Source organism: Zingiber officinale, chromosome 6B (genome assembly GCF_018446385.1).
Source record: "Zingiber officinale cultivar Zhangliang chromosome 6B, Zo_v1.1, whole genome shotgun sequence".
In the NCBI taxonomy this organism is placed as follows: Eukaryota; Viridiplantae; Streptophyta; class Magnoliopsida; order Zingiberales; family Zingiberaceae; genus Zingiber; species Zingiber officinale.
The window spans coordinates 38,166,756-38,181,953 of record NC_055996.1 but is presented as its reverse complement, the minus strand read 5'-3'; the positions used below and the strand labels follow the sequence as shown (position 1 = coordinate 38,181,953).

Sequence of the window (15,198 nt, the reverse complement as noted above, 5' to 3'; positions counted from 1 at the left end):
GGCTTCAGGAGGCGGAGCATGACATGGGCGGTAGCGAGTGCTCGGAGGCCGGAGGGCTCGAAGGCAGATCACCGCAGGGGTGCGTACGACAGTCGAAGTAGCGACAACGGTAGTGGCGGGCGTGTGCAAAGAAGCATCAACAGTGGTGGAGATCTGGTGAAGGCGTTGTGCTAAGAGGGGGAAGGTAGAAAGCTGGCGAAAACGAAGTGACAAGAGGTGGGGCGGGGGGCTGGTTAAGATGGCGTGCCAAGAAGGGGGGGGTGGGTGGGTGGGTGGTAGAGATCTATCGAAGGCAGTGTGCCATGAGGGGGCGACGGAGAGTTGGTGAAGATGGCATGAGAAAAGGACTAACATAGTGCTAGGGGCTCCGAGCCTGTTGTAAGGCTTAGCTTTTTTGACTGAGTCATAACTATAGTCTCCGGGTCTATCGTAAGGTGAATTGCTAGCACGTAGCTTCGAGCGTGTTGTAAGGCTGAGTGGCTTCCAACTAAGGAGTTGGGAAAGAGTCTCCGGGCCTGTCGTAAGGCGAATCGTTAGCATGGGGCTAGGGGTTCCGATCCTGTCGTAAGGTATATGTGTCTTCGAGATCTCGGGAATGGAAAAAGAATCACTAGCGTGGGGTTAGGGGCTTCGAGTTTGTTGTAAGGCGAATCACTAGCGCTGTGCTAGAGGTTCCTAGCCTGTCGCAAGGCTGTCTCACTAGCGCTGGCTAGGGGCTCCGAGCTAGTCGTAAGGCTAAGTATCTTTCAATTGAGGAATCGGGAATGGAAACTCTTGGCCTGCCATAAGGTTGTCTCGCTAACACGGGGCTAGGGGCTCCGAGTCTGTCGTAAGATTGAGTGTCTTCAGTCTGAGTAGTTAGGAAAAGAATTTTTGAGCTTGTTGTAAGGCGAATCACTAGCATGGTGCTAGGGGCTCTGAGCTTGTCGCACCAATCACTAGCGCGGGGATAGGGGCTTTGAGGAGTCGGGAATGTAAACTCTTGGCCTGTCGTAAGGCTGTCTCGCTAACGCGGGGCTAGGGGCTCCGAGCCTAACGTAAGATTGAGTGTCTTGAGGAGCTGGGAAAAGAATTTTTGAGCTTGTTGTAAGGCGAATCACTAACGTGGTGCTAGGGGCTTCGAACTTATCGTAAACTAAATCACTAACGTGGGGATAGGCGCTCTAAGCCTGTCCTAAGGTTGTCTCGCTAGTGCAGGACTAGAGGCTCTCATAAGGCTATCTCACTAGCGCGTGGCTAGGGGCCCCGAGTCTGTTGTAAGGTTGAGTTCCTTCCGACCGAGGAGTCGTTGGAGATCTGACTGAGAAGTTATTAGAGATCCGACTAAGAAGTCGTTGGAGATCCCATTGAGAAGTCACTGATGGAGAAATCATTGGAGATATGCGTTTGATCAACTGAGAAGTCGTTAGAGATATGATTGGAGAGTTGTTAGAGAGTTTCGACCGAGAAGGCGTTGGAGAGTCTGATTGAGAAGTTGTCGATTGATAAGTCGCGGGAGAATTATGATGGAGAAATCATTGGAGATATACATTTGCTCGACCTTGACTAAGGGGCGAGGTTGGACCCTTAAAAGGACATTTAATCTGAGAGCGGGATAGTATAAGTGCTCGGTCCCAACTATATCCGAGTCAGAAGAGGTTGAACTTTGAAAGGACAATTATTGATCAACGCTGATGATCCAAGATCCGGGGATAGTATAAGTGCTCGATTTTGACTATGTCCAAGTTGGTAGAGGTTGAGCTCTGAATAGGACAATTATTGATGGATGCTCTGATCCAAGATCAGAGGATATCAATGTGCTTAACCCTAACTGAGGAAGGAGGGAGGGAGGGAGGGAGGGAGGGAGGGGGTATAATAAGCTCGATCCCGAGACTCTTAAGCGTCTGCGGAGTCGGGGAGAGAATATAATAGACACGATCCCTCGACTCCCAAGTGTCTGCTGAGTCAGGGAGAGAATATAATAAGCTCGATCCCTCAACTCACAGGCATATGCAGAGTTGGGGAGAGAAGAATATAATAGGCTCGATCCCTTGACTCCTGAATGCTTGCGGAGTCAGGGAGATAAAAGAATAAGAAACCAAGTTGCCGATCGAGGATCTGGAAAGTAAGGATCGTGCTGGGACGAAGACCTCTGGGCTAATAGCGCAAGGTTTGAACAAGAATGGCGCCTAAGAAATTCAGTTCTTTTACTCTTGTAGTGTGGCGGCGACGTGCTTGTTGAAATCCATCGGGGTCATGGCAGGGAGTTTTCCGATGTCATCCATCTCGGAGGTCGGAGGGCTTTGAAAGGCGGAGGCTCCGCGGAGCATGACATGGTAGAGCACGACATGGGCGACAGCGAATGCTCGGAGGTCGGATGACTCGAAGGCAGAGCACGACAAGGGTGCACGCAACAACAGAAGTGGCAGGCACATATCAAGAGTCGGCGATAGTGATGGCGGTGAAGGCGGCGTGCCAAGAGGGGGCGATGAAGAGCTGGCGAAGATGACATGCCAAGAGAGGGTCGGTAGAGATCCGGTGAAGGCGGCATGCGAAGAGGGGTCGATGGATAGCCAGCGAAGATGGGTGAGAAAAGGAGAGTTCACATGAGGTTGGATTCGTCGCAAGCTAAGGCGGTGAGAGAGACGCTTTCCTCTTGGGCGAAAGAGACCCTAAAAGGGAAAAAAAAAGGATAATTTTCCCTCTCCATGTTTGCTCCATCTCTACTCCCACATCAAGCCAATTAAATAAAAATTTATTTAATTAAATTACAAAATTATTTATTTATTTTTTCATTATTTTCAATATTTGAATATTTATGATTGCAATTACAATCATTAAACGAATAAATTTGACAAGATTATTTTTTTAAAAAACTTTTTAAATTTAAATACGATTTTTATAAAAAAATCTTAAATATGAAAATTTCAAGTTTAGTTCAACAAGTCAGAATCGAATCGGGCTTCATATATTTAAGTTTTTAAAACTTCATAATTATAAAATTGTAAATTTAATTATAAATTATAAAATCTAGTTTAAAATATAATATTTAAGGTGTTAAAGTTTAAAAAATTTAGTTATCTTTATTTTTCATTCACTCTAAGTACTATAATTATGTAGATCAAACAAAACTGAATAGATATTAAATGATAGAATATTAAATTATTTCAATATATCCAATAATTTTTTTTATTTAGAGCTTTATCATACTATATATAAAAAAATGACATTTAATACTCAAACTTCATTTTAAATGCTCATAAATAAATTTTACCTAATTACATAAAGTCATATATTTGTATTTCATACAAAATTACATCATAACAAAGTTTCTGATGCCTTCAAATCTTAAATTGCATCAATGTTAGAAAATTTGAATGTAAAACGTATTTCTGGAAGGTTAGAAAATTGTCACATTTCTCATGGCTCATTCTGGTGTTCCACCTATAAAAGTTGATAAAATATTCGTATAAATTATCATAAAATGGAAAAGTATAATTTACAAGTATTTAAAGATAAAAATTTAAAGTAAATTATTATAAATAGTTTTAAAAACTAAAATCCAAGGTGATTAAATTAATCAACTAAATAAACAAAATACTAATCATGCATTAATAATATAATTAATTATCAAGTAAATAGTCAATTACATTAACAAATTAATTAAAAATTATATATGTATTATTAATAATTCAAGCAACTAAGTATCAAAATAGTATCGATATTACATGATACAATACCATTAAAGATTGAAACTTCAACACAACTTGAGATTTAAACTTTCTTATAAGAAATGAGTATCAACATTTATTTAATAGAAGGTTCAAAAGAATATTCTATTATAATAGACGAGCAATAAAATAAGTTTGTTTAAATTATAGCATTTAGTTCGCGCATAAAGAAGATTTTGAAGTTTTTATATATTCATAAATTATAACCAAATTGACATGATTTTTCCATTAGGTGGATTGTGAATCTTTTACGGGTCGAGCGTTCAAGTCGTTTACTCTATTTTTACTTGATTTATACTCCTTTGACACTTGGTCGTGTCTATCGAGTTCTACTCCTTTGGCGGCTAAAACCTCTCCAAGACCCCAACTCTGTCATCGGCTCCGTCCACTTGCTTGTAGGCACCTTCTGCCTCCTCTCCCCTCGTCTTAACCATGCGGCATTTAAATACAATGTATAATAATTATTTCCGTCACTTACGATGCGGCCCCCCCAAATCTAACATTCTATATAACATAGCAGGTCTAATTCCGGTTTTATAGAACTTACCTTTAAGTTTAAGAGGTACTTTACGGTCACATAAAACACTCGACGCTCTCCTCCATTTCACCCATCCTGCTTGTATTCTATGTAAGACATCTCTCTCAATTCCTCCATCGTTTTGCAAACATGATCCTAAATATTTAAATCTCTCAGTTTCGGGCAACTCGTCCTCTCCCATCTTTATAATTGTTTCATTACTTCTAATATTGCTAAACTTAAATTCCATATATTCTGTCTTTAATCTACTAATCTTAAAACCTTTCCCTTCTAGTGTTTCTCTCCAAGATTCTAGTTTAACATTTACTCCTTCACGTGTTTCATCACCCAAAATAATATCATCTACAAACAACATGCACCACGGTACTGTGTCTTGAATGTGCATAGTGAGTTCGTCTATAATTAGTGTAAAAAGATAGAGACTTAGAGTTGATCCTTGATATAACCATGTCTTTATTGGAAATATTTCAGTTCTTCTGTCTGAAGTCTTTACTCTGGTCGTTACATCCTCATACATATCCTTAATTAGTTCAATATATGTTACGCTAACACATCTCTTTTCTAAAATTCTCTATATAATTTCTCTTGTGACTCTATCATAAGTTTTTCTAAGTCAATGAATACCATGTGTAGATCTTGTTTTTGCTCCCGATATTTTTTAATTAATTGTCTAAGAAGATGTATAACTTCTATTGTCGACCTTTCAGGCATGAACCTAAATTGATTTTTTTTTTCTAAAGTTTCATAGTATGACTCATTAGTTTAATACCTCTATAGTTTGCACAATTTTGTACGTCTCCCTTGTTTTTATATAAGGGAACTAGAGTACTTATGTTCCATTGATCAGACTTTGTTTTCGTTTTTAATATCATGTTAAATAATTTTATAAGTCATTCAATCCCTTGTTTCCCTAAGCACTTCCATACCTCTATCGGAATATCATCTGGTCCAATGACTTTTTCATTGCGCATCTCATTTAAAGTTTGTTTTATTTCTGAAGTTTGAATTCTTCGATAAAAATTAAAATTTCTATGCTCATTTGACCTATTTAAATTACCTAAGTTGGTCATCTAAACCTTCATTAAAAAGTTGATGAAAATACCTCTTCCACCGCTCTTTTATTTTTCCATCGTTTACTAATACCCTATTACATTTATCTTTAATACATTTTATTTGGCTAAGATCTCTTGTTTTCCTTTCTCTCACTTTAGCTATTCTATAAATGTATCTTTCCCCTTCTTTTGTATCCAATTTTTGATATAATCATTCAAAAGTTTCATTTTTTGTTTCATTCACTACTTTCTTAACCTTTTTCTTGGCTATTGTATATATTTTTTAAAGTTTTTTCTCGTTCTTACAAATATATAATTACTTATAAATTATTTGTTTTTCCTTCACTTTCTCTTGTACTTTCTCATTCCACCACCAAGATTCTTTACCTAGTGGTACATGCCCCTTTGACTCACCGAGTACACTCTTAGCTGCTATTTTCAACTTTGATACCATTTTATCCTATGTTGTATTAGAGTGATCGTACATTTCACCTAATGCTTGAACTTCTACCTTCTCCTTAAATATATTTTGCTTCCCATCCATTAACTTCCACCATTTAATTCTAGGAATCGTATATATTTTCTTTCTATTGATACCATGTTTGAGGCGTATATCCAACATTATTAACCTATATTGGGTAGTTAAGCTTTCTCCAAAGATGACTTTGCAATCGTTACAAATCTTTCTATCCTTCTTCCTAACCATAAGAAAGTCAATTTGCGATTTATTATTCCGACTTTTGAATGTGACTAAGTGTTCTTCACTTTTCTTATAAAACGTATTAGCTAATATAAGGTCATATGCTGTCGCAAAATCTAATATAGTTTTCCCTTCCTCATTCCTCGCTCCAAACCCATAACTCCCATGTACTCTATCATATTTTTTATTTTTCATTCCAACATGCTCATTTAGATCACCTCCTATTAAAATCATTTCATTTGGTGGAATATTTTATAATATTTCATTTAAGTCCTCTCAAAACCTTGATTTGGTAGTTTCATTTAATCCTACCTGTGGTGCATATACACTAATTATGTTCATAGTTTCTTTCACCACTATTATCTAAGGATTATAATTCTATCTCATTTTCTAACTACTCCTACAACTTTATCTTTTAACAAACTATGCACAATAATACTCACTCCATTTCTTGCTTTACTCTGTCCAGTGTACTATAACTTAAAACCCGAGTTTTCTATCATCTTTGCCTTCTTGCCTGTCCATTTTGTCTCTTGTACACACAAAATACTAATTCTTGTCCTAATTATATCTATTATCTCCATTGATTTACCAGTGAGAGTTTCTATGTTCTATGTTCCAAATCTTAGATTATTAGTTTTTCTATCATATTTGTTCTTATCCAACCTATGGTGTGAGAATTCTTGCCTATTTAACACTACACCCAAGTTTTCATGGAGATGTAGCGGTCCTTGCTGAGACGTTATAGTCGGACCTGTAATACGAAATCTTGCATATTTAGCACTACACACGAGTTCTGGAGATGTAGTGGTCCTTGTCGAGACGTTGCAGTCGGACCCTGCAACGCGTTCCTTCCGGGGAACAACCTAGCATTAGCACAATAGTTTAATGGATCTATTTATTGAATATTTGTCATAATTTTGACGTTGGCTGGCAACCTAACGTAACCCTCCTCCTTTATCCGGGCTTGGGACCGGCCATGATCGATCATCATGGGTGGAGTTTTTTTTTTAAATATAAATATATTAATTAAAAATATTTTATTTAATATTTGATTGTTATAAAGATTTATTATTGAGATATATTTGAGATGTTGAATAGTTTTTGATATTATCTTGTGAAATATTTGATGCTTATGAAATAAAAGTCAATTTAGGGTTAGCTCAAGTCCAATAAGTAGACATGACAATATCACGTAGGTTTAATTGGATTTATTTTATTACTTTAAAATTAAACTAAATTTATATATATAATAATTTAATTCATAATCTTATATTTTATACAGTTAAAAATTATATTATATTTAATTTTTTTAGTAATGTATATTTTCCATCTTAAAGAGTTTTTTTTCTCTCTGCATATGCTGTGGACAGATGGAGGAAAAAAAATTGATCATCTTTTAAGAGTTTTCTGTTTTTAACCTTGTGGGCGGATAGAGGGAAAAACATTAACTATCCATAGAGGCTTTTTTTTTTGTTTATTCTTGTGGATAGATGGAGGGAAAAAAATAACAATCTTCAAGGAAAACAATAACAGATACAACAACAATAACAACAACCAAATCTTTTCTCAATAGATGAGGTCGAGGAAAACAATAACAGATGAAGAAGAAAAAAAAATTAAGAGGGAAAGGAATAGGGAAAGGAATTGAAATTCATTTTCTAAAATAAAAAGTGGAAATGAAAAAAAATAAAAAAAACATGATGTGTTCTCGCGGTTGCCTTTGCGACCTCACGAGTTTGTCATGGGGTTGTGATTATGTGTCGGCGCTGACTGGCACGACATGATATTTTTATAAATGGTATCAACGTTAATTAATGACGTTTTTTTGTCTCAGGGTCTTGGAAGTTCTTAAGTTAAAATAGGGGTTTGTGGGTTTTAATAATGTCATGTGAGAAAATGATGCTAATCTTGGAAGTTGTTAAGGTCAAAATAGGGGTTTGAGGATTTTCATAATGTTATGTAACAAAATGATGCTGAAGAAAATCAATTCAAAATTTTCAATATTCAATAACTAATTTGAGAAAAAGTTATGTTTCTATGCTAGTTTCTATGTAATTTAAAATACAAAAAGTTTTAAGAACTAAAATGACACAAACTAAAATTTAAGTTATAATATGATGTATCTAATTGCTACTCTATAACATATTTGTTGACTAGGATGCTTTGTCGATAGACATTACATACAACCTTGGTAAAGAGAAAGTGCACAACCTCTTTGAAAAAGAAGAGGTGAACAGTTTTGGTAAATCGTTTATAAACAGAAGAGGTTCATTATTGATGATAAAGAGAAGAGGTGGATAATTGTTCATAAAGGTACGAGGTTGATAATTCTTGATAAGGGAAGAGTGGACAATTTTTGATATAGAAGAGGTGCTTAATTCTAGATTAAAGAGAGAAATGAATAAAAAGATAGAGAGTTTCTAGTAAATGGAAGAGGTGGAAGTTAAAGAATGGGAAGCAAAATATATTTAAGGAGAAGGTAGAAGTACAAACATTAGGTGAAATATACGATGACTCTAATACGATATGAGATAAGATGATATTAAAGTTGAATATAGTAGTTAAGAGTGTATTCTGAGTCAAAGGGACATGCACCACTAAGTAAAGAATCTTGGTAGTGGAATGAGAAAGTAAAGGAAAAACAAAAAATTTATAAGAAATTATATATTTGTAAGAACGAAGAAAACTTAAAAAAAAATATACAATAGCTAAGAAAGAGGGTAAGAAAGTAGTGAATGAAGCAAAAAATGAATCTTTTGAACGATTATATCAAAAATTGGATACAAAAGAAGGGGAAAGAGATGTTTATAAAATAGCTAAAGTGAGAGAAAGGAAGACAAGAGATTTTATCCAAATAAGATGCATTAAAGATGAATGTAATACAGTACTAGTAAACGATGGAGAAATAAAAGAGTGGTGGAAGAGGTATTTTCATCAACTTTTTAATGAAGGTTTCTTAACTTAGGTAATTTAAGTAGGTCAAATGAGTATAGAAATTTTAATTTTAATTGTAGAGTTCAAACTTTAAAAGTAGAACAAGTTTTAAATAGGATGCATAATGGAAAAGCCGTTGGACTGGACGATATTAGTCCAACGATATTTCGATAGGGGCATGGAAGTGACTAGAGAAATAAGGTATTGAATATCTTACGAAATTATTTAACATGATATTGAAAATAAAAAAATACCTGGTCAATTAAGGATAAACACTCTAGTTCCCTTATATAAGAACAATGGAGACGTACAAAATTGTGTAAACTAGAGGGGTATTAAACTAATGAGTCATACCATGAAACTTTGAAAAAAATAATAAAGAAATGATTAAGGAAGGAGACCACGAGATCAAAAATCAATTTGGGTTCATGCCTAGAAGGTCGATAATAGAAACTATACATCTTAGACAACTAATTGAAAAATATCGGAAGCAAAAACAAGATCTAGACATGATATTCATTTACTTATGATAGAGTCCTATGAGAAATTATATGGAGAATTCTAGAAATGAAGGTGTTAGCGTAATATATATTGAACTAATTAAGGATATATACGAGAATGTAATGACAAGAGTAAAGACTTTAAGCGGAGTAAGCGAATTATTTTTAATAAAGGTAGGGTTACATTACCTAGTGGGAAAAGACTTGGTTGTTGCTATTGTTGTAAAGGTAGGGTTACATTGATAATCAACTCTAAGGTCCTATCTTTTTACACTAATTATGGACGAACTCATTGCACACATTCAAGACACAATACCGTGGTGTATGTTATTTGCAGATGATATTGTTTTGGTAGATAAAACATATCAATGAGTAAATGCTAAACTAGAATTTGGACGGAAAACACTAGAAGAGAAAATTTTTAGGCTTAGTAAAATAAAGACAGAATATATGGAATTTAAGTTTAACAATATATTAGACGTAATGAGACAATTGTTAAGATAGGAAATGACGAGTTACTTGAAAGTGAGAGCTTTAAATATTTAGAATTATTTTTACAAAATGATGGAGAGATTGAAGGAGATGTCTTACATAGAAGACAAGCAGAATGGTTAAAATAAAGGAGAGCGTCGGGTATTTTATGTGATTGTAAAGCACTTCTAAAACTTAAAGGCAAGTTTTATAAAATTACAGTTAGACCTGCTATGTTATATGGAGATGATTGTTAGGCAATGATTCGAGTATATGTGCAAAAAATGAGAGTTGCAGGGATGAGAATGTTAAGGTGGATGTGTGAACATACGAGGATGGACAAAATAAGAAATGAGAGCATTAAAGAGAAAGTCAGAGTTATATCTATTGAGGGAAAATTCAGAGAGACGTTTAAGATGGTATGGACATGTACTTAGACGACCAGTAAATGTTCTAGTTAGGTGATGTGAAACTATGATAAACACGTATATCAAACAAGAAAGAGGAAGATAAAAAAAAAATTGGTTAGTAACAATAAAACAAGATAAAATTTATTTAAGTATAGACTATGATATAGTAGGAGATAGAGCTCAATGACGTAAAAGGATCCATATAATTGATCATATCTAGTGGAATAAGACTTGGTTGTTGTTGTTGAAAATAGAACCAACCTAGTGTATTAAACTAATAGCAAACTGACCAAACAACAAAACAACAAAGTCCCAAAACACTTCGACAACCATTAGTTGATTAACAATAAAAGCCCTGAAACACTTAGGGTGTGGTTTTCTTAACCACTAGTTTATTGGTATTAGGATGGAGTCAATTGGTTCTTCACTTCGACCATATCTAAGGTTGAGTTCACCTAAGTTGCCATCTACCCTCATCCCTTATATACAAGCCACTCCACTCATACTCTCGTGGAGTTTCTCCAAACCTTGAGGTCTTCTCACGTCCATCGAATGTACCGAGTCCATCCTTTATGCAGTCCACCTCCTTGTCTCTACATTGCCTCAATGTTCCTTGTCCAACTGACCCCCAAATGCTTGTGCCATCTTCTGATCTCAATGGTCCTCGTATTGCGGTCCCTTGGATGCCCACGGTATCCTTCTCCAAGCTTACAGACCTTAGCCACGCCAAAGCAACCTTTATACCTGGTAGATTTTGAGCAACTTAACACACATATAAGATGTGTAGCAACCCTAACTTAGACACATTATCAAGGTGCATTTGGAGTATGATCGGGAGGAGTCGGATATGTAGGTGAAGATGTGAAGGATGACACATAAAGTGAGCCAAAGGATCATATGCATCTAACGGGAGAGGGCTTTAAGGCAAAGGCATAAATCTTGGCGAGGTGAGTGTTAAAAAAACGTTGAGATATATGGATTTGACCATTAAAATGCTTATGATCAATAAATCAATTGACTGAATGATCGAGTAGACTAAAGGCGAATTTGACGAGGGAGTTAACTTACGTGCTTCAACTTTTTGTCTAAGGCCGTAGTTGGGAGTCACTCATTACTTGAACCAAACATGATTAAATAACATAACCTTGGTAGATAATCATGATTATCAACAATAACTTTCAACCAAACATGCCCTAATTGTAACCTCTTTTCTCTCATCTTGTGCTTGACTTGTAATCACTCCTAGAGCTTGTAAGATGTTTTTCCACCAAAAGTTGAGAAATCATAGTGGTGATTTAGGAGTCATCCATTGACGGATCATAGACCGTGGAGTAGGAGCTAGGGTTGCCAAACCACATTACATTTTGGTATTTGTTGGTTCATTCCTTCTCTTCATTTTCTGTTGCATATTTATGTGAAAAGGAAAAAAAATGACATTCATTATAAAATCGGAAAAAGGTTACCAAAGATTTTGAGGAAATAATAATAAAAAAAAAGAGATTCGTTTACAATTTTAAGGTTCTTTCCTTCTTTTTATCACTAGTGTGAGGATTCAAATTTCATGAGTCAATTTTTTTTTTTTCTTTTCACTTAGTTATGTGCATGATTTGAGATAAAATTAGTTATTGACAATTTTTTTCCATTACATATTAAAATGACAAGCAATTAATTCTCTTGGCTCCTCTCGCCCATTAAAATAGATGATTAGAAAACTATAGATTGGTCTCACTCACTTTCATTATTCCTCCATTGGTTACAATGCAAAAAATATGGATTGTTCTACAACTCTTCTCCAATATCATCTCTCTTGTATAGGCTAAATTACACAGATTCCTTATGACTATCCTTGTCTGCTATAGAATAAATAATGGACTTTAGTCAGTCGCACTCATGAAATTAATTCCTCATTTTAAGAGTAGATGTGAACCCTAATCTATCTATTTCACTTTGCATTCTGTTTTCATCTTTACAAATCTCAAAATCAGTTAAGAAAATTATATCATGACCAACTTCACCATTTGAAGATATCTCTTAACAACCATTGTCCAATCATCAACTCTTTCAAGGTTAGTCTGGTGCCTGTTCCTATGATAGTCATTAGTATTGTGTCATTATTAGTTCTCTTTCTGTTGAGACTATTTCTAATTTATGTTAGAAGTTGCACAAAGATAATCTCTATGCTCTATGATCTAGTGTAACCTTAAGCAGGAGTGATACAGTTTTTGGGTTGTAAGATGTAGAGTTATTGAATTACTGGTGTTTTATATAGTCCTGCATTGTGTTTTAGTTAAGAGGATATTATGTTGAGTCTATATATCATGTAATAATTGTCTCTTAATAACAACAATACATTGGTTTGCTCCTTTCAACCAAAAGATGTATCTTGCATTGCACTTTTGCATGGTCAAATTTATAGACTAGTGAATGGCTGATGATACTAAACCTGGCCTAGGCATATTTAGTGACATCTAAGTTGGGCAAGCATTACATGACAACCTGGAAAGCTAGAGATGTAATTTGGTTACAACTTCTATTACATAAAGTAGCTGTTTGACGTTACAAATCAGGATGTGCCTTGGGATTCTGTGAAAGAACAAGCATACGCATTTTAGAGAGCATTAAAAGAACACAAGTTCAAGGAGATAGACTAGGTACACATTTTTGTCAGTCTTTTACTAAATTTTTTGTGTTAATTCTGATGATGAATAGTTAGGTTTTCTTGCATAATTGGACATGCTTTACAGGCGTAATATAGTAGAGAGAAAATTGCTGAGAAGTTATAGCCTTGCACGTCTGGAAACAGTAGCTGAAATGAAATTGTTATATTATCTAAGATTGTGTGCGGCTAGTGTCTTTGCTGGAAATCTCTTCATACCAAAAAGATGGTTTTATTAATTATCACATCCAAGTTTGTCAATTACCATGCCTAGATTTTTCATTCGAGCATTGTACTTTCCATCTGTATGACTATCAAATACTTCTCGCATGCATGACTAAATGAAGACTGAAATATTTCTTGATGATGTAGGTGGGGCCAAAAAGAGCCGAGAAGTTCTGTGAGGCATTTCGAATGGCCCATGAGAAACTAGTATGTGTTCTCTTGTTTTGAATCATTATGTGTTCTTGTGTGGTCTGTTGATTTCTCCTGTCCCAGGTGAACAAAGAGTTAAGTGCAGAAGCTGCTCGACGATTCATCAATAATGGCCACTGATAATTAACTGCTGAGTGAATGCCATGAGTATTGCACTCTTCGGGTGCTATATATTAATGCTTAAAAAGAAGTGTTGCAGATTCATGTAGTACCTACAACTCTGTTTCAGTAGCCCTTTGCAATCGATTTTATCAAATGCAAAATTTTAATGTACAAGTTTGGGCAGTTATTTTTTTTCAGAACTTGATTAACTTGACCACTAATAAGCTTGAAAATTTGATAGTTGGGTAATCAATCAGCCCATGGAATTGCCTTCTCATTACAGCTCTCTTTTGTTGTGGATTTTAGGATGTTTAATGTAAATAGAGAATCAATTTGATATAAAAGATTCGATTAAAAACTTCACTTTATAACACATCAATATCAAAAGATAATTTCGAATAAATAAATCAGCAATCGTCTGATTTGGCTAAACAGACTTCTCCTGGTTCGGATAAAAAGACTTCTCCGTTCCAAGACGACTCTGATGGAGTTGAGAAGCTAATATGACATATCGTAGATGGCCAGGATATGATATTTCTGTTATAATAATTAGGGATTGATTTTTAAAAATTGATGATTTGAGATTTATCTTAGGGGTGCTTGGTTGATGAGTTTGGGAATGAGAGAATGAAATGATAATAAAAGATAGTGTTTGGATTGTAAGTTTGGGAATGATATTTTGAGAATGATTACTAGATTTATGGGAATCAACCAAACTCATATAATTTGATGGGTTTCATTTTCATTCTTATTCCCATTTCATCCTACTATCAAATTTATATCCATAGTCATTCTCATCATTTAACCCAACGCCCCTTTATTATTATTTTTTTTTATATTGGTAGGTATTAGGAGGGGAATGCGTAGCTATTGAGGAGAATTAAAGGAGCGGATTTTGATAGAGTTAAGAATTTAATTTTATTAAAAATTATATTATATATATTTTAAAAAAATATTAGAAAAATTTGAATTTTATTAGAAAAATTTATTATTTTATAAAAAAATATGTCACCTTGTCTGATTATAAAAGTAGGTTAGAATTTCACGTAATAAATAAGTTTTGAGTTAATATACCGTATAGTTTGTTCCGGTGATCATGATCGTATTTTTATTCACATCGCTGTCACATTTTCATCAACGACTTATTTCCTCCCTGCATAATTGTTATTTTTTTTTTGCTGCTACTATCCACAACAATCTCATTATTGAGTAGTGTTTCTTTATCACTACTTTTTTGAGATTTTCTTCTCTCCTTGTCATTTCTTCTACCACATCCTTTGCATATTTAGTGTCATCTTTAAGATTCATCATTGTGTTTACCACCGCTATCATTAATTCTTTATTTTTACCCGTTTTTGGTTCTAACTATATTCTTGAATTGTCTCATCATCTTCACACATCATCAAATTCATTATCGTAGCTGCCACATCATTGTTCCTCATGACAACCACCTACAATATAGGAGATCATAAGTAGAGGAGATCAAACTTGTCCGTGAACTTTAATGTGCAAATTTTACAATAAGAAGGCTCACATCAATCTGGTAGCATCGTTCCTTCTTTGAAAATTATTACTATTTAATTGAGTTGATTAATTGCCTCTTGTGCATTATCTAATTCATTATCGTAAATACAGGTCTTGTTAACCCATGGAAAATTGGTTCAGACATTTTTGCCACTGTTTGTAG

The 15,198-nt window shown here is 34.8% G+C and overlaps 1 protein-coding gene across 1 annotated transcript in view; it reads left to right on the top strand.

The window, feature by feature from the left end:
- The window catches only part of LOC121992365, a 41,982-nt gene extending 28,194 nt beyond the window's left edge, over positions 1-13,788 (top strand). Inside the window, exons 5-6 of the mRNA XM_042546683.1 lie at positions 13,347-13,406; positions 13,473-13,788. Coding sequence (XP_042402617.1) covers positions 13,347-13,406; positions 13,473-13,529 — 117 coding nt within the window. The 3' untranslated portion in view covers positions 13,530-13,788. The remainder of the gene's footprint in view (positions 1-13,346; positions 13,407-13,472) is intronic.
- Positions 13,789-15,198: the final 1,410 nt, after the last annotated feature.